Here is a 20,173-nt window from a genome sequence, read left to right as displayed (position 1 = left end):
TTTGTATATGTGTGCATGAGGGTGGGAATGCATGTTTGTGTCTGTGTGTGCCTGTTTGTCTGTGTCTATATGTCAGGTCGGGTCTTAGACTCCACCTCTCTGGGAACTCCCAGGTCCTCCAAGGCCTATCTCCCCTCACCACACTCCCTGCCGGTGACTGATGCCCTCAGGGGTCGGTGGTGGTTCTTGGTGTCCGGGGCTGGGCACTCAGGTATGTACCGGCTCACTCCCGGTGGCTACCTGGCGGCTACCTACTGGTTAGGCTACCTGGCGGGGCCTGGCGCCTGTTGCTCGGTCAGGCCTCCTCTGGGGTGCGGTGGGCCCTCGGGCCTCTGGCCTCTGGGTCTGCGGCTCGGTTCACTCTGGCTCAGCTGGCTGCCGGCAGAGCCGGCGGGCACGCCGGTGCAGCCCCCTCTAGCTTCTGCTCGGTGGCTCCTGGGTGACGCCTCGTCTGGGGATCCTCAGCCCTTCCCATCAGGGTGGCACGGATGCCCCTCCGGTGGTCTTCCTTGGGCTCTCGCACTCTGAGGCCTCTGGATGTCTGGGGCCTGGATCTCCTCCATGCCTGCTTCATGCCCTGGGGGACGGGGCTATGGCTTGCTACATCCTCTTGCAGACCATTACATATGGAAACCATTTGAATACAAGCGCGCTGATCCACACAGGTATGCACACGGATGTTCACTGCTCGTAGACTTAAATTACACCTTTCTTGGCTGCTACTTCAAAGCACATTGTGCGCTGTCTGTCCTGCGTGCTGCACAACAACATTGAATATTTAGTATTTACTGCTGTTTACACTTAGCTAGATTAATGCGATGGTGTTGTGTTTAGTATGTTGCTTTGTTTTGTTTTTTTTTGCTTGTTTTCTATTCTTCTTCTCTCAACAGGTCATCCAGGAGATTTTTTTTCTCCCCCCCTTTCTCACTGTCCCTCTCCCCTTCTGTTTTTCTTTTCCTTCCTCTTTCTTTCTCCTTTTCCTATCCCTCACTCATGTCTGTCCCGTCTGTAACATCTGAAAATAAAATATAATAAATAATAAAAACAAAGGTCGATCAAATGGACCAATACGGTAATGCCACGATGATCCATTTGGCAAAGTAAATCCATTGGGTATCCTTGTTGGTCTTCAGACAACAATTCTGATGGCTAAAGAACCAAATGGGGCAGGCAAAAAAAAAAAAAACAGTGCACAGAGAGCTTCATGGAATGGGTTTGGATGGCTGAACAGCTGTGTCCAAGCCTCACATCACCAAGCACAATGCAAAGCATCTGATGCAGTGATGGAAAGCATACCACCACTGGACTCTAGAACAGTGGTGGACGCTAGAGAACATGTTCTCATGCTTCTCGATCCGGCAATCCGATGGACGAGTCTGAGTTTGGCAGTTGCCAGAAAAACGGTAGTTGTGTTACTGCATTGTGCCAGGTGTAAAGATTGGCGGAGGGGGAATCGTGGTGTGGGTTTGAGGTCAGGACTCTGAGCAGGCCAGTCAAGTTCTTCTACACCACATCACCAATTCATTCCAAACATATTTGGAATGAATTAGAGTGGAGACTGCAAGCTCCAAAATCAGTGTCTGACCTCATACATGACATCTGACAGAATGGTAGAAAAAAAGAAAAAAGAAAGTGAAATACACTCCTAAATCTTATGAAAGGTCTTCCCAGAAGAGGCTACTATAACTGCAAAAGGTGGGCAGACACCATATTAAACCCTAAAAATGGGATGTCACTCAGGTTTATATGAGTGTATAGACAGATGTGAAAATACTTTCAGCAACATCGTGTATATAGATATAGATTTAATAAGAAATGGAGTGGTTACCTCTAGGAAATGAAAACCTTTCAAAGATGATTGATCAATAGAACTAGAATAGGTGAAAAATAGAGATACCTTAAAGATAACCTTCAAATCAAAATTTATACCTGCAATTTTTTTTCTGACCTAAATTAGTTTTTAATGGTTTAATGGTTGCTACAGACTCAGCTCAAGACCTGCAACAAATATGAAAGTAAACACATTAATGAAATGCAAAAACGAAGGTCAGGTATCAGTGGTGTAAAGCATGTCAGGATGAGCAAAGTGTAGAAGCCAGGTGCCGCTAGTCAAATGCACTTCATTAATTGATCACCAGCATGTGTGAGCACCTCCATAAAAACTGAATCTTTGCCAATTTGTAGTCTGGAGCATTCAGGTGTGTTAACACAGTGCCACAGTCTTCACAGCACTCTATGCCCAGCAAAGTCACCTCAAGGTCAGACCATGCAATCAGGGAAACTGCAACAAAACCAAAGAGCTACACACAAGCTCACACCAGTACAATTAGAGAAAGACTGTACAAGTATGGCCTTTTTGGAAGGGTTGAAGATGCATAATCATAGTGCACAGTGTCACATTTGGCCGAAAGCAAACATTCAAACACCTGGTCTTCCTAAATCGCTTTATATTTAAGCACAAAAGTAAAAGAACAACAAAATCTTCAATATATTCTTTGTAAAAACCTACTGGTTAGCCTACTGGTTTCAAAGCATCATGTTTATTCATGTCCATGTAAATGGGAAAAAAAGCTATTTGCAAGCCAACTTAACAGTCCTGTACTTTACACAGATGAGCACATGAACAGTGCAGGTATACAGTACATCCTCCATCCCTGTGTGGGCGGTGAGAGAGAGGCATCAGCTAATTTGATGGTGGAGTAAGAGAAACTCAAATTAAATTTACACAACGACCAGGCAACGTGACACAACATCTCCAAGGACAAACGCTGAGTCATCAATAAATTAAATAAGAAGAAGTGCCTGAAGAGATGGCATCTAACACATTCTTGTAGAAAGCTGTGACAGACAAGTTCATGAGCAGGAGACAGATACGCAGACAGACAGACGCAAACAAGCACAACCTCTTAGCTCAAAGCTGTTGACAAGAACAGCTGAAATTCTCAGAATGTGAATGCAGGAGAAAAGAGATCACATATTTATTGTTGTGTTCTTGAGAAAAAAATCCAATCATTACCAAAGTCCAAAGCTGTAGCTACCTAGGTATGAAAAAAGAGACTCACTACAGCACTGAAATAGCGAATATCAACAACCGGATCACTGGGTTTCGTCGAGTACCACTTGATATGAAGTGCCATCAAAGTTCAGAAGCACTGGGGTCTATCTGTAATTTGGTCTGCCTATTTTTAAACCAAAGATGCAGCCATGTGCTTTCGTATTTGTTTTGATCACTGATCCCCGAATTTGAAAAATATGTTTTTTGAAAAACTGTTTTGCAGACTGTAACTGTAGTCAATTCATTCAAAAACGGTTTCACAGACCAGTCTGGCTATTATCTTTAACCTCCTAAGACCCAAACTCTTCAATGGCATGCATTTTTAATTTCTCTTTGCTATTTGGGCTGACTGGGACCTGATGAATGTAAAAACAAAGAATTACGTGATTTTTTTTTTTTTTTACCGGATTTTTGTTACTGAGAAGAATGAGATCCACATATGAGGACAGTTGTTTTAAATGTCGATAGAACAGTGTCAGTATAATGTCCTTGTAAGTGGATATCAGGCCCTTGTAGAGCAAAATTAAGTATTTTGGTCTAGACAACCCAAAATATGACGTCCACATATGTGGACATCAGGCCCTAGGAGGTTAACTAAATTTTTAAATTCTGGAGGTCATTATGACAAAATAATAAATCTATTACCAAAATACTGTAGCGTACAAAAGTCTCAAACGACACCACATTTCTTTATATTTTGTTTTTGTGTAATTTGTCATACCTCAGTCTTCTTTCCTTTCTTACTCTTTTGTTTTAAGAATGCTGTCTTGAGAGACATCTTTCCACTGACACCATTTCTGATGAGGCTTCGTCAAATAGTAGATGAATCAATTCAAGCAGATCAACTCAACTCAACTTTATGATATTGTCACACTATTCAACATTAGTAAGCTATTAGCAAGTGCTTAATTCAGCATTTATACATCATTATTCTTCCTTAGTATGTCATTTATAAATACAGATATGTTTATCCATCTGTTACTGTTACACCATGTGCATCACTGCTGTACATGGTTTATCTATGTACAGCTATCACTGCTAGTAATAATCAGAATCATAGTCATAACAGTATATTTGCATTTATAAATGGCATACCAAGGAGCAGTAATGATGTAAAGATACATAAATGATGAATTAAGCACCTTCTAATACCTTATTAATAGCTTAATAGTGTGACATCATTTCTTTTTTTTGAGGACATGACTTTCAGAAGTTGCTCATCCGGTGTAGATTTTTTAGGCATGCCACTTCTTCCTGTTGTCTTTCACTTGTCCAGTTTCCTTCAATTTCTTCGAGCACACACCATGCTAAGATTTCCTGAGTTTTCAGCTAATAGCTCTTTGGGAATCACCTTGTTGATGCAAAAATACCATCATATGCCAGTCAAATTGTGTTATCTTTGTCTTTTTCTAATGAGTTAACTAAAGAAATGGGATCTAGTCATGGCTCATGACCTTTGCATAGTAATGTAGGGGGAATATTGGCAGAGACCACATCACTAGCTTGGTTTATTGCGGTGAGCTCGGCAACATCAAAAGGCCTGTATTTACACAGAAGACAACAGTGGCTGGTGGTCTGTTCAATGCCAGTATCCCTGGCATTGAACAGAAACCCCTTGTCACTACATTCAGCCAAGACCAGCACAGACCAGGATGCAGGGATATCATTATCCAAGTCAATCACTGAGAGAAGAGAAGTGAGCAAATACAGAGCTTTTAACACAAGGTAACACCAGAGGTTGCATTTCATTGTCCATCATTTTGATAGACAAGGCTGTAAAAAGTGAACTGGTCTGTCACAACGTAATTTTACCTGCCATTTTAATCTCTTTCTACTTTTCAGTGAAACTGAGTCATATCTAATAGTGCTGCATTTTCAAAAACAACTCAATCACAATATCTAATGTAAAGGACAGAGCATGCATTTAAGGAGAGCATGAAGAGAAAACAGAAACACTAAAAAAGCAGATAAATGAGCCTAAACAGGCACATATGAATTAAATGTATTTGAAATGAATTTGAATGTAATCAAATTGAATCATTACATCTCCCTCAACAGACAAGTTTTTGTATCATATTTTATTTTATCCTAAAGACCCTTCCTATGCTGCAACAATAATTCAATACTGAAATCATGAGGGATGTCATCAGTTCCCAAACATTTCTGTGAATAACCATGAACCTGAAAATCCAGACTATAGAACTCCTTTAGTTCTTTTTAAGCCACTCTGTAAGTTAAACAAAACTATTGTGGTATTGTGGAATGTAAATAAATGACTAAGTTGTGACTGATATTATTAGAAAGATTTTTTATTACATTTGTTTCCAAGTTTGTACATAAATGAGGAGGAGGAGGCTTGTCTTTCTGTCATAGTGCAAAAAAAACAGTGGTATGGAATATATGGTATTTACAGTATATATAATATATAGATCTCTATATAAATATTAATTAGCAAAATACTCAGTTTACAATTGTATAAAAAACAGAGTGCTCCAAAACACAGAGGCAGTCATTGCCTAACACATAGCTAGGATTTGATTTTGAACACAGATGGTACGTACGATTTCTAACAGTCGCACAATCCTTTGGCATTATTATTGTTTATCTAGCTAACAGTATTTAACTTGTCTATACTGTGGAAGTGTCGCTAAATCTATATCCTTTTTAATGGCCAGTAGAGGGCGACTCGTCTGATTGCAAAGCTTACAGTTATATTGTGTCTGTGGGGAAACAGCCCTCAGCTGTTTTGTTCTATGACCTGAGAAAACACTTTCCTAGTGATGTTATGGTCTCACTATGAAAGTATTTACTAATTTGAGGTCACACTGAGTAAAACACAAAGTTTATGACTGCCCATCTTTTAAATACAGATGACTTGTTTGTAAAAATATGATACGTGGCGTGTATACAGATACATGGATACATGATCGATCTCTGTCTGGAAGCATAGTGAACTAACACTGGATTACTTTGATACTAAAAAAAGGTTTTTGTGAGTCTGGGGTAATTCTAAGTGGATTTATGTCAGTTTCACAACCTTCAAATAAGTCCTGTAATTGTGCAAGGTGTAAAATCTGATCTGAAACACAGAGCTGAATCACCGGGGAACAGAAAGCATCTCTCCCTCATCCATCCATTATGTTAATGAAACCCAAGAGGGCTATAGTGATCAAACAATTTAAATTTTCACTGATCATTGCCTTACTTGAATTGAGTAATTTAGGCACTTTAATGCATTTTTGATGAAGACAGCAGTTTATGATGTCTGTGTAAATGTATGCCCTGCTTTAGTCAGTCTCATCTTCTGTGAAATGACTGTAATAAGTTAAGCTATGCGGTGAAAAATGGACAACAGTATTAAAAAACATCTTCCTGACTCCTCACACACCTCCGTGAAAGTGGAAGTGACCCATTTAATGAGTACCACCTACTAAATTATCTCTGAACGATATTAAAAGTAATTAAATCGCCTGCAGTTTTATGAGGCCAAGATGCTCTTTTTGACCCGATTGCACATTGTGTTATTTTTGCTATCTCATCTAAAGTTCCTATATTTAGCAATCACAGAAGCTTCAATGATGCAGTGCACGCAGCCCTGATTGGGTGAATATACTTTGATTAAAACATTCACATGTGAAGTGGAAAAAGAACGTCTGATTGATTGAACGGGCCGGTATCCTCTTGTTACACAGCCACGTTCTTTAGTCCTTTTTTTAAGCTTCCTTCCTGTCATACGCTGCAGCCTTATTACTGCCATAGCATTTATTCCTGTAACTGCCCAACATCCAACAGCTAACTCTCTACAGTCTTAAAGCCCGGATGCATGCATCAGGGAGCATCTGTCAACAGAAACTAAATCAGTGAACTGGTCTGACTTACGAAAATACCTGTAGACAAGTGTATACAGATGCATGCCTGTATAACAGCTCTCTGCATATTAAAATGGATTGAGAATGACAGGGTGGAGGTATTGTTAGATTGTGATCAGTTCAGTAGCTGCAATTTCCTGGAGATTACAGAACATGTTTTCAAATAAGAGGTTATTAAGCCTGTCAGTCATTTTTGCTTCCTTTGACAATGATCTCCTCCAAGTAGGATTGATTGGCAAGCAGTGAGGAGTTGTTTTTCTACCTTGTTAGATGAGGGGGAGTTACAGAGCATTCAGACCACAGCACTCTAGCGTTGCAAAGGTTGGCGCTGGTGTTCTGTGTTTTTCCAGGTACCAGTGAAATATTACCTAGGAAAACTGTGCATTTGCAGGCTTATCTGATGCCAGAACTCACAGGCAGCTTTTTAGTCAAGCAATTTCACAACTTAGTTAACACAGCAGGAATCGTTTTATCGTTTCTTCTGACAATTGTGAATTGAACTGTAAAAGTGCACCATTCACACAAAATTCTTGGGCGTGCAAGATTATCCAGCAGAATTTCCTGGATGGCAGACATATCCAGATGATTGGTTCCTATTACAGATCAAAGTATGTAGTTCCTGTGAGCCATGCTAAACCTTCCTGCCACTATAAACACAGAAAGACCACTAAGACAGTACATATACTATATCACAGAAATTCATAAGGAACACAGGCACTCTTGATAATTACAGAATAAGAAAGGTATTTCAGCTGCTGAGGACTGATAAAATCTTGCTGCAGTAAAAATACATTTGACTTTAGCCAGATGTGGAGGTGCTAATTGGCAGCTGTGGATGTCTATGTTGCCAGAGGGAAATGCTTCCTTAAAAATATTTTAAAAATGGTATTCTTATTAATCATTTGAACATGCATGTGTGTTTTAAAGATATAATGCACTTCTTAGAGACTATGGATATGGGCACCCACACATTTCATCTAGTTTCAGAGCTAAATGTGGAAATGTTCAAATGAAACCTAAAATGTCAAGAGCCAAGAATATTTTATGGTTACATAAAGAAAAAAAGGGACTACTAAAAATGCCTGGTGATTGCATTGATTATATTTTTTGCATTACGTAAATGCAAGCAGTTGTACTAACGAACTTCTCACTCAGAGGTCGACTGTGCACATCAGCAACTACTGGGCGACCATATTAAGGCAACCTATATTAAGGTCACGTGATTGGAGGCAACCTGTCTCCAAACAATTGCAGTGTGACTTACACTGCTTGCAGTCACACTCAGACAGACTTGATTAAGGTTTGCAAATAACTGCTGTCTAATTTATATATGGTTTCTAATACATTACAATTAATCTGAGTCAATGTGTACAAGTACAACTTTTCTGAAACGCATCTCTTTGCACTACAAGACTCAACTTAAATGGTTGCCAACTGTTTGTGTTCTGGTTATCTTCCTATACAAAAAAGAGGCTTTGAAGCACCTCATTCATTGTGCAGTCAAATCTCGGTCCAGCAAAAACTACATCACTACTTGCGGAATCTATGAGGTTCTGGCTCGACTCTGAATGTAATTAGGCAATTTTAGCAAATTTATCACATTCAATGACCCATTATCACAAACAGAATGCATGTAATTGCTACCTTGACACCATTCAATTGCAACTCGATAGCAGACTAATTCGTCTTATGGCCGTTTTATCAACGTCTTGACACCAAAGTCACTTTAAAGATAGAAACTGCTACAAGTTGCAGACAAAGTTCCTGTCTGTGAAGCAGCCATTTCAAAGGCAATGAAATCCCAAATTTATTCCACACGTTTGAAATTATTTTGTTCATGTCATGGTCTCTGACCACTGCTTTCCCTAATGTGACTGTGGCATTATTGAGGTGAATATGTTGCTGCTGATGCATCACACTATGTAATTCTTCTTTCAAGCTAAAACTAACTGATGACTGAGAGTCCTGATAAAGCTGATATATTAAGTTAGGCCAACTTTCAGTGAAGAGAAAGCAAAAAAAAAAAAAAAAAAGCTTTACATTTCAATCAAACATTTAGCTGATGTGTTTTTATTCAGTTAAAGAAAACTGATTTTACAGATGTGATGTATTTTTCTCTGTGTGTGAATATTAAGTAAAATCCACTTGAGCACAGAAAAAAAGTAAATGGGTGAATGAGTCATGTTGTGTAAAGCTCTTCAGGTAGTGCATTTACCATCTCTTACATCAAAATAATAATAAATTTGTTTGTCACAAACCTTCGAGCTAGAAAATGAACTGAAAATTCATGTGGGTTTTCTATCATGCAAGTATGCGTACTTTTAGAAGAATGTCATGGTTGGAAGCTGTATGGAACCACTATGGTATCTACATATATTACACCTAAACTTTATAATTGGAGAAAAAGAAATCAAGCAAAGACCACTAACTCTAATGCTTATAACACTAACCCACACACTGGCTTAGACAGTTAGCTGACTAGCTAAGTAGCCGTAAACATAAAAGCTAAGTTTGGTAGCACATATTGGGCTTGCTAGCTTAAAAGAAGTATAAAAGTTGACATTGTGAAATAAAATGTCCTTATCAAAATACCTAAAAGAGAATGTGTCCCTGCAAAACAAAAAGGTTATTTTTAGTACTGTCAGAGTTAATCTTGTTAAAATGACGTTAACGCCATAACCGCATTAACACGGCAAATCTCTGTTAGCGAGTTAGCGTGGATCGCCCCGTGCCTGGGGCTGCACGGCGCTAACGCATTAAGAGCTAAACGAACTAACGCGTTGACGCCATGCAGGTCATGCAAGGGGCGATCTGCACTAACTCGCTAACAGAGATTTGCTGCATTAATGCGGTTATGGCATTAACGTCATTTTAACAAGATTAACTCTGACAGCAATAGTTATTTTATAATATTAAGGTAATCTAAAAGATGATTATTAACAGTTCATAACAACATTGAATCATCTGATTTCATAATGATAACTGACTGTATATTAAATGGCCTTTTTTCATTTTTTCATGTCAAGCTGTATCTCAGTTTTTGATTGGTATTTTGGTTAAAGGGCTGATGTACAGCAAGCTGCTGCTTTTCACATCAGCAATAAGTGCAGTAAATGCAATACTGTTTACATATACCCCTAATTAGTGTGCCACATGAGTGCACTGAATCTTCTTAGAATTACTATTGATGTACATCATAAGATTTGCATTTCTTCTGAAGTGAATCAAGAACATTTGCCTTGTTAACAAAAGTTTTAATCCTCTTTAACATGACTTTTAATCTTGCACACTCTGCACATCTAATAGCTCCTCCTAAAGACTGTACTACTGATGCACATCAGAGTTATGGAAGTCTTTAACATAAGCTTTGCACTTTTTGTTAATGCTGCACGTTAAACGTTTATTGTGCAAGTTCAATTTTCTGTGGATCCGAGAGAGAGCACAAAAAATAAGCGACTTAATGATAAAATCCAACCGCTACTCTTTGCTTGAAATATTATTTTTTAAATAGTTTTAAATCTTGAATCTTCCCTGTTGCCTCTGTTTGTTGATTAATAATAGCATCTCCGCTAATTACATCTTCCAGCTGCAGTGCATGTAGCAACAGGCGGCTCAGAGCTCTTCTCCAACATCTGCTTGTGTGTGCTGGACTGAAGACGAACCTCACGCACTACTTCACCCTGTCTGTACTGGTTGGAGCCCAGTCGCTCCTCAGGCAGCCCTCACATCTGTGATCAGTCATCATCGCCCAAGCCTGAAGACCGGTGGTTGGACAGCTGTGCTCTCAAGCTGTGATTTGAGAAACTCATTTAAAGCTCAACTGTTAGGCTTTCTTAAGGTATCATTTCTTGTCTGAGATAGTTAAGCCCTGTGGCCTCTCAAGCTTACCACACTGCTCTACTTAGACTGCAAAAAGCTTTGGTGCCAGGAGGGCAAATGAGGGGAAACACCAAAAAACTGTTACAGAGCAGTCAGATTATCAGATGCAATGGCTCCCACTTTTTTTTGCTATGATTGTATTCTCTAGTCTATTCTAGTGGAGATAACTGATATCTAAATTCACCAATTGCATTTAATTTCACTGACTACAACACGTGAACCTCTCCTGTTGAACTCAAGCTGTTATGCTCTTTTTCTGTTGACTTCCTTTCACTCTGAAGATTGCTAATTTCTCCTTTTCTGAAAATCATGTTTTCTTTTAACTGCCATTTTTTGGCCAGCATGTCTTAGTCCTTTTTTTAATCACTTGTGCTTTGAAAATAAAATGAACACGAGGTGGTGGAGAGACAGCCAGACTTGCTGCTGTGGAGGTGAGTGGCTGTGAAATGTTCTCAGTATGGCTTGGCTATTGACAGCTCAGAATCAACGCCCCACCCCCCACCCCACCCCCCAAAAAAGGGAAAAAATTGAGATATCACCTAAATTTCTACATGGGTTTGTAAAATCAAGATGTGTGAGTGCAGCAGTGGGGGTGGAAAGCATCCTGCCATGGAGGCGTAATTATGGACAATTTTGGTGTTTAGAAATGTAGCAGTTTGATGGAAACCACTCAAAAATAGTGTTTGAAGGTACATCTGTATGCAACACTTGTATTCTCTGAACTTTTTAGCTCCGGCTGGTGCATTCAAATCCACTGTGGCCAACAGCTATTGTGCCAATGGCATTATGGGGAGAACAGTAGGAGAAAGTAAGTGCATGAACTCCTTTATCAAAACTTTCTGTCACAATTTTCCCCAGCTGTCTAACAACTCTGAGGCTATTTTGTACCATATAAAATGTATGATCTGTCAAAGCTGCTGGATCTGACTGATCGTGTTTACATACACAGAGACATGTGCATCCACACACCGGTCTAATAAGAACCTGACACATGCACACTGCTAGCAAAACTAACAAGCCTAACACCTTAATCAGACTGTCACCCTGAATGTGACTGAGAACATGGTTGTGTCCACACGTACACGGGTCATTCTGTAAACTTGATAAACATTTTATCCTCATGTCAGCAGTGTTTTTTCTGAATATGAGGTATTTTATATAAAATGAGATCTTTTTTTTAAATGAATTCATGGAAAAAACTATTTTAATAAAGATCCCTGCACAGATGGATATTTGTTTTCCATGCAAATGTGTTTTAGGTCTCAAAAAAACTAAAAAGTTGAAAAACTGTGAAAGTTATGTTTTGTTGTGTAAACTAATTAACAGTGGAACGTAAAAAAGTCATTTGGTGCTCATTAAAATGTATTCACATTTAGGATTCGGAAGATGTATTCACTTCATAAATCATTACACTGCACACAATGTACCGGTAGCTGTACTTTCAGTACTTGGTATTATCAATACTGATCTTGTATTTACTTTGTTTCAGATCAATACTATATCTTGCAGTATTGTGTACTAATAAATAAGTTAAATATGAGTAATTTATCTGTGGTGTGCCTTATTTGTTTTATTATTTTTAATGTATTTAACTTCATTTTAGGTAACACAAACTAACAAATAAATAACCCAAATCCATCCCCAGCAAACAGTTTTATTTAAACTCAATCATCAGTACCAGCACTTCAGACTCTAAATGGTTCATACATACCAGGATCTGACTTGGAGAATGTGTCCACATCCAGTAGACTCCTGTGGAAACAATAAAAAAGATGTATTCATTCATTAACATTCGCTCCATCCTATTTTTATCTCTTTTGTTCTTAACTCTCCTGCATGTTTACAAAGGTTTTCATCTAAACCCTGAAAGTTAGGTCATGGGCAAATTTAAACTGCTCCCCAAGTTATTCTGTGAAAACAAACATCACGAGAAGCCTTTCTGAGTAACGCTAAGCCAAAATGAAAGAAAAAATTAAAAAACAAAGCACTGAATGATTAGTGAAGGACTGATCAGCAAGATAAATAGGTAGCTGGTGACTCAGTTACTCTGGCACATTTTGTGAAATATCTTTCAGAACCAAAGATTAATTTCCCAAAACATGAGCAGAGAAACACTACATGACTGTAGCTCGCCAAAGGTTTTTACATTAATGTGTCAAAAAGTTTTAATGTCAATTAATGAGTCCTACAAAAATGAAAAACTCAAGCCCTTTGGTACTGTGTGAAACAGGCTGGTGATTTCCAGTCATTTCCACAATGACTTCTAAATTTTCCTGTCTTGTCATACATACATATTTCTCTGCCAGTGATGACTTGATGTGTCAGACTGTTAGTTTTCTGAAGGTACCTGCTATTATGCATCACAGTGAATACGCTTGAGATGATGATTTCAAGAGCACAAGGTTTTGCAGTTACTTTGTGGAATAAGAGCACTTACATTTGCATCTAATGTGAGGAAAAATAACTGTATTTTTCTTCAATCTTCACACAAGTACTAGTACATACAGAAACGGAATATTTCTACTGTGTGCAGTTGTACTCTAAAAGAACAGACTAATACTGGGAGTCTGTCGTGGTAATCCTTCTGCTTTCTTTAGCGACAGGTTGTCATTAGCATCACACCTGAAAGATGTATATAAAAATAACAGTTGTGCAACTTGTAGGCAGTAATGACAAGTTACCAAACAGAATGAAGAAGGTACTTCCTGTTGTCCACATATTACAAAATCAAGTGAAAGACTTCACATATTTATTTGGACAACTGTCACCTGAGAAATGAACCAAAGTAACAGACAAATCATATATTATCACATAATCTATGGGCTTTACACTTTTTATAGTCCAAAACATTATGTAACATGATTCTGCCTTTACATTGTATGTCCACAGAATTTATGATTTGGTTGCATTTCAACATCCACAAACAGCGTGATTGTATATCATGTAAAACCACTCTGAGCCATGAAGTGTAAAGCCAAAAAAAAGGAAAGCACACACCTTTGCTCACATATCAGGAAATAATGCAAATCATGTGGTCCTTAGCAAGTCTTGAAACTAGGCAAATAACCACAAAACATGACATTTTACACCATGTTATTATTTAATAACAGAAATTAAGCCAAAATGTAGAAACAGTGAGTGAAATAGTGCATTCGTATTTCTTCTATGAGGGTAAAACACTCCATAGATTAGCTGTAAAAGTCTTTATAATCATTTCTAACAAAAGTTCATGTCATGACATTCATACGTTTGTAAAGTACTGATTTAATTACTCCACTGGTTAATTCACAAGTAAACTAATATTCAGAGAAGCCTTATGTGTGATGTAATCCCAAAGATTTCCCTTGGTTTGTGTACATGGATCTTTCTACTGTATCATTTCAACCCTACTTTTGTTAGGTTTAGTCAACAAAACTACTTGGTTAGGGCCATGATTTGGCTTCAGATTTCACATGCTTTAAAGCCCCAAGGGTTGTCTCGTGTCAGTCTGAAAAAAAGAAAAAGTATTTCTCACTGAAATGTATCAGTATATCAAGCTGTTGCTCAAAAAAAAATCCAGAAACAGTGTGCAGGATAACTCTATCTTTGGGAGAAGAGGGATCATAAAAATGAAATGCAATAGTGCAATTTTGCCCATCTAAAGAAAATCAGTTGCCCGTCTCTACATGCTTACCAGAACCTCCAACATCAATAAAGAGAGTTATATAGAGGTCTGTTCAGTCTGGTTAATACCCTGATGTATTACTTCATGTTTTGTCCTGCACACAGTGCCCAGAAACTCACATTATGCTGGTTTTTAAACTTTTAAACAGAGCTAGACATACTGTTTCCTCCTGCTTCCAGTCTTTATATTAAGTGGTCAGCTGTTCCATTTGTCATTGTATCAAACAGAAATTCAGTAATTCAAGGCATAGATAAGGTCATGCATTCAGTGTGCAAACCCAAGGTAAAAAACAAACAAACAATCAAACAAAAAAACACAAAGAACTTTATCATTTATCTCTTCATCTGAGCTCACCTTTAGCTCACACTGCTGTCAGGTGTCTAGCCACTTCAAGTCTGTCTGATCTTAGAAGGGACAGCACAGGAGCAACAGCTATTCATTATTCAGGAGTGAATTGGAAAGACCGTCAGCAGACCCAGGTAGGCAGGGTGACTGACAGTCTGGAAAAGCCCTGGGTGAGCTTCTCCGCTTGGTCTGTTAGTCACTCAGTCAACTGTTCAGCTAAGGCATCTGTAAAACTGTAAATCCAGCTGTAGAAGTTCTCTTGCAGGGTTACAAATTAAACAGGACAAATTAAACGGCTGTTATCAGTGTATTTATTTGCAGCATTTTAACACTCTGTAACTGCACGTGCTATTGCACTGTGCCTAACACACAGCTCACCATCAAGGCATGTCTATGAATATCAGTGGCACGCTAGGGCACTGGCCAGACTTGATGCCATATGAAAATATTTTCCACGATTTTTAAACCGCTTTAATACATATGGAGGCAACCATGAGAGCAAAGGGCATCTGAAAGCATAAGGTCATCGATCGATAGATAGATAGATAGATAGATAGATAGATAGATAGATAGATAGATAGATAGATAGATAGATAGATAGATAGAAAACATCAGTGTTACATGAAAGAACAAAACATTCCTCACGCACATCTGATGAACTAATTTTTCAGCATATTTTACCCACAGTGGGTGAAATAACAGACTCTAGATCAGGGTTTAAACTGAAAAGCATCTACAGTACGTGTACGGGAGTTTGCCCTTACCTGCAGGACACGGTAACTTCTATTTTAGTTGCGGGGACTCTGGTGTTGAGCGGATCGAATTCCCCTATTGATGCCATCATCTCGACTCACGAAGCTTATGAGCATCCGCAAAGAAATAAGGAAAAGAGGGTGAGAGGGGAAAAAATCTATTTAATCACTACTGGATCGTGATTGCGGTAAATCCATTGTAGAGATATTCCTCTCTAGGGGTTTCGTTCCTGGAACAGCGAGCGGCGGGGGAGGGGGGAGAAACTGTCAGGTAGAGAGAGAGAGAGAGGGGGGGAAAGTTGTGAGGCAAATTTAAAGTTCATTCATCCTTCGTGCGTTCACCGTGCGCTCCCGGTATCTGTCCGGTGCTGAGGAAGAGAGGAGGGAGGAGAGCGCAGCCAACCGGAGGCACCGGCAACAGCAAGGTGCTTTCTCCACCTCTCTATCTCCCTCTCTCTCTTTTCATCGTCCTCTTCCTTTGTGAAATATTTTCTGGAGCTTACGTGCTTTTAAAATAAATTAAAGTGAGTAAAATTCCCCTCAGATCTTTTCTTCTCGTCCTTTGCCTGTTTGTCACCAGCGGGCAGAATATTTCCACGTGTGACAAAATGTAACGCCTTTTCTGTTCTGTGGCGCCAGAGACGCACCCAAATTATCCGTTTAAGTTGTGTAAGACGACATGTAACAATGGACGAGGACTTGGACCACTGAGGAAAGCATGTGTGTCTGTGTGTGTGGTGAATCTTTTTTTTTCTTTTATAAAAAAAAAAAAAAAGATTCAAGAGATTGAAGTCTGAATTTATACCTCAAAATTCATTTATAAAAATCCAAGATGCCTCTATTTTTCTTTTTCTGTGTGTATGTTTGTTTTTGCTTTTAACCAGTGGCCCTAATCCTCTTCCACACAAGTGTATGGTTTGAATTAAATGATATGCAACAAGAGGGTGATGCAAGCTCCGTTTTTGTCTTTCTTGGGTCAGCTGTAAACTAAAAATAGAAAGCATAAATGCTTTTTTTAGGGCTATTCATGTAGGTAAGAATAACAACTGCATGGTGATTAAATATGTGAATTAATGTATCATGAATTCCTGTTATATAAATGATCAACTCATGATTTATGAGATTAGTTAAAAGGTCATGTATTAGTCATCTTGAATATTGCTGCGTGACCCTGTGTTCCTCTCCTCACCTTTCCAATCTGGGGGATGTAACAGGAGAATATTAGGTTGTTGTAGTGTAGTGAGAGAATGGACAGGCATGTTTTGGTTGGCAGAAGCAGTGTATCTACTGAGTGCAGGTACAGTAAGTGTCTATCTTTTTTTTACCATCATTATCAGATATTATTTAAAGTCTATGTTGTTCACATAAATACGATATGTGATAACATTCAAAGTCACAAAAAAGTGACTCCACACAGTGAATAGTGACTCCAACACCTTATCGGGCTGTTCTTTGGTACTTTTTTGACCATTTCCTTTTGTCTGCAGTGACACATACAGACACAAATACAGTTTTCCATTTGCTGAGGACATCACTGTGCAGTAGTGGGTTAATATTTCTTTGGAAAAGGTATAGTTTGTGTTTTTATAGCATTTTACTAGTCTTCCCGATGACTCAAAGCATCCAGTAGTAGTTTCCATTTACAGGTATTTCTTTGTCTTTGAACAGTGGAAGGAAGTGACAGCACCCGAAGCAATGTACAGGGCATTGTGGTCCTGGGTTTTTGACTCAGAGTTCAAGTTCAAGTTCGCCATATTATGCAATGTAGTCTATTCAGTTTCATCTATATAGTGCCAAATCCACAATAAGGTGCTTTATAATGGAATGGTAAGGACCCTATTATAATACAGAGAAAACCCCATTAATCAGACAACACCCTATGAGCAAGCACTTGGGACAGTGGGAAGAAAAAACTCAGCTTTAACAGGAAGAAAGCTCCAGCACAACCAGGTTCAGGGACAGGCAGCCATTTGTCATGATCAGTTGGGAATAAAGCGTGGGAGACAGGACAAAACAGGACACTGTGGACAAGAGCTAGAGATTAATAATCACTAACGATTAAATGCAAAGTGGTGTGCAAACACACAGTGAGTGGAAAAAAAGCGAGTGAAGAAGCATTAATGGGAAGTCCCCAGCAGCCTGGGCCTACTGAAGCAGAACTAAGAGAGAATTCAGGGTCACCTGATCCAACCCTAACTATAAGCTTTATCAAAAAGAAAAGTTTTAACCTAATTTTAAGAGAGAGTGTCTGTCTCCTGAATCCAAACTGGGAGCTGGTTCAACAGAGGAGGGGCCTGGAGGCTGAAGGCTCTGCCTCCCGTTCTACTTTCAAATATCCTAGGAACCACAACAAGCCTGCAGTCTGTGAGTGAAGTGCTCTAATGGATTTATACGAGGTATACATGAGGTCTTTAAGATAAGATGGGGCCTGATTATTCAAGAGTTTGTGCGTGAAAATGTAGAATTAATTCTGGATTTAACAGGGAGGCAATGAAGAGAAGCCAAGCGAGAGAAATATGGTCGCTCTTTCTAGCCCCTGTCAATACTCTTACTGCAGCATTTTGGATCAACTACAGGCTGTTAATAATTTAGACACAATGTATCTAATTTTAGAAATATAGCACAAATCCAAGAACGTAGCCTGACATATTAGTTTAATAAGCACAAATCCTGTTTAGAAATGACCCCAAGATTCCTCACAGTGTTACCTGAGGCCAAGGAAATGCCATCCAGAGTAATTATCTGGTTAAACACCAATTATCTTATCACAAATTATCTAATTCTATATGAATCGTAGTTTGTTCATAGCCATGGTGTTTGAGCTGTGTTTTCCAGTTTAATTTTTTTTTCTGTTTGTCTTTGCCTTGTTTATATTCTGAGGTTCAGTTAGTTTTATTTACTTTTCAGTTTAGTCATTGTCAGTTTTTGTCAGTCACTGTTCTTCATTTCCTGTTTTATTTTGGTAGTTAGGTGTTTCCTGTGTTCCTCCACTCTTCTGCCGATTGTGTGAAGCTGTGTCATTCCTTCCACCTGTGTTTGATTCCCATTATCCGTCAGTGAGTGTGCATATTAGCCCACTCAGTCCTTTGTCAGTGCATTTGTTTGTCCTCCTGAACTGCTTCCAGTCTGCTTTTACTGTTTACTGTCTGTTTGTAGTGTTTCTTGTCATTTTTGGTTTTAGTTTTTCCTTACAGAGTCTTTTGTGACAGTTCTGTTATGTCTTCCTTGAATTTTATTCCCCTTTTCAACTTGTTTTCAGTTGGACTGTTACAGCTGCTATTCATTTAAGGTATGCTGTAAGTGTCATTTCACCTGCCTATATTATAGTCTGCATTTGGGGTTCTCATCCAGAATTCATGACACAGGGAGAACATACAAACTCTTATAGCTAATATAGTCTTACCATCAGGAACTGATACCCCTTACCCTTTAGCAGAAAATCCTTCTTGGAAGCATTTTGTATAACTGTGCCAGAGTCTGCCATTGGGTTTGCCTAAATGTTTGACCTAAATTTGTTCCATATAAAATTTCCTCTGCTGAAAAATATTAATTCAGAAGGTTTAAAATCTGGGCTTTTTTTTTCACCAGAGCACGCCATAATCCTCCATTTCTTCTTTCTAGGCCATTCCTTAGTGGATTTGCAAGCTAACTTATTTTGTTACCCTACTGAAAAGTCCTATCCTAGTTCAAAATGAAATTTTAGAAAGATGGCCTTACATTACCTTCTAAGCGCATGATGTGGAATCCATAGTTAAATCAGTGACTTTAGGCTTCTCAGTTCCCGAAGGAGCAAAGTAACCCCAAACTGAAATATTTCCACCAACAAGAGCTGCAGTGAATGTGAGATTTTTTTCTTCTACTTTTTAATACGGATCCCATGCTATTCAGATTCATGAAATCACTCTCCTTTGACACCAGCTGTTGCAAGAGTTGCCTGCAGATGATGTAATGAAATTTGGGGTTTATTGGAGACTTCTTTCACATCAAACAGTCTGCTCCTGGGCTGACTGTTATGTATGATGTATTTCAAATAATTTAGAGATCTCTTTTTTAAATTCCTTGCCAGACTCTTTGGAATCATATACATAAGAAATTTCTCTAAAGCCTGTAAATGGTTCTTAACATCTTGGCTTAATTACTCCACACACTTTAATAGCAAAAAGAACATGAGAGTTTCGATCAGGGGTCCCCAATCCCAGTCCATGAGGGCCAGTGTCCCTGCAGGTTTTAGATCTCACACTGGGTCAACACACCTGAATCACATGATTAGTTCATTACCAGGCCTCTGGAGAACTTCAAGACATGTTGAGGAGGTCATTTAGCCATTTAAATCAGCTGTGATGGATCAAGGAAACATCTAAAACCTGCAGGGACACTGGCCCTCGTGGACTGGGATTGGGGACCCCTGGTTTAAATGGTAAAGGTTTAAATTAGACCCTGCTGCTCTCAAAGAAAGTTACCAGGAAAGTTGGTTGAAAGATTGATGTTATTTTCCAAGTGTGATGCCAAAAAGTCTACTGTAGATGGGCCAATCTTAATGATGATTTCTGTTATAGACAGTGTTGTTGTTAATGTATGTTTGGGGGCGTTGCACCCCGGAACCTTCAGA

At 38.8% G+C, this 20,173-nt stretch overlaps 1 protein-coding gene across 1 annotated transcript in view; it reads right to left on the bottom strand.

The window, feature by feature from the left end:
- The window catches only part of LOC102289156 (copine-8), a 46,255-nt gene extending 30,010 nt beyond the window's left edge, over nucleotides 1-16,245 (bottom strand). The window contains exons 1-2 of the mRNA XM_005944060.3: nucleotides 15,577-16,245; nucleotides 12,515-12,555 (exon numbers count right to left, since the gene is read on the bottom strand). Coding sequence (XP_005944122.1) covers nucleotides 12,515-12,555; nucleotides 15,577-15,656 — 121 coding nt within the window. The 5' untranslated portion in view covers nucleotides 15,657-16,245. The remainder of the gene's footprint in view (nucleotides 1-12,514; nucleotides 12,556-15,576) is intronic.
- Nucleotides 16,246-20,173: the final 3,928 nt, after the last annotated feature.

This window comes from Haplochromis burtoni, unplaced genomic scaffold, assembly GCF_018398535.1.
Source record: "Haplochromis burtoni strain Fernald_Lab_line unplaced genomic scaffold, NCSU_Asbu1 Contig_390, whole genome shotgun sequence".
Lineage (NCBI taxonomy): Eukaryota > Metazoa > Chordata > Actinopteri > Cichliformes > Cichlidae > Haplochromis > Haplochromis burtoni.
Note: the sequence above shows the minus strand (reverse complement) of the source record. Positions and strands in the feature narration are given on the sequence as shown.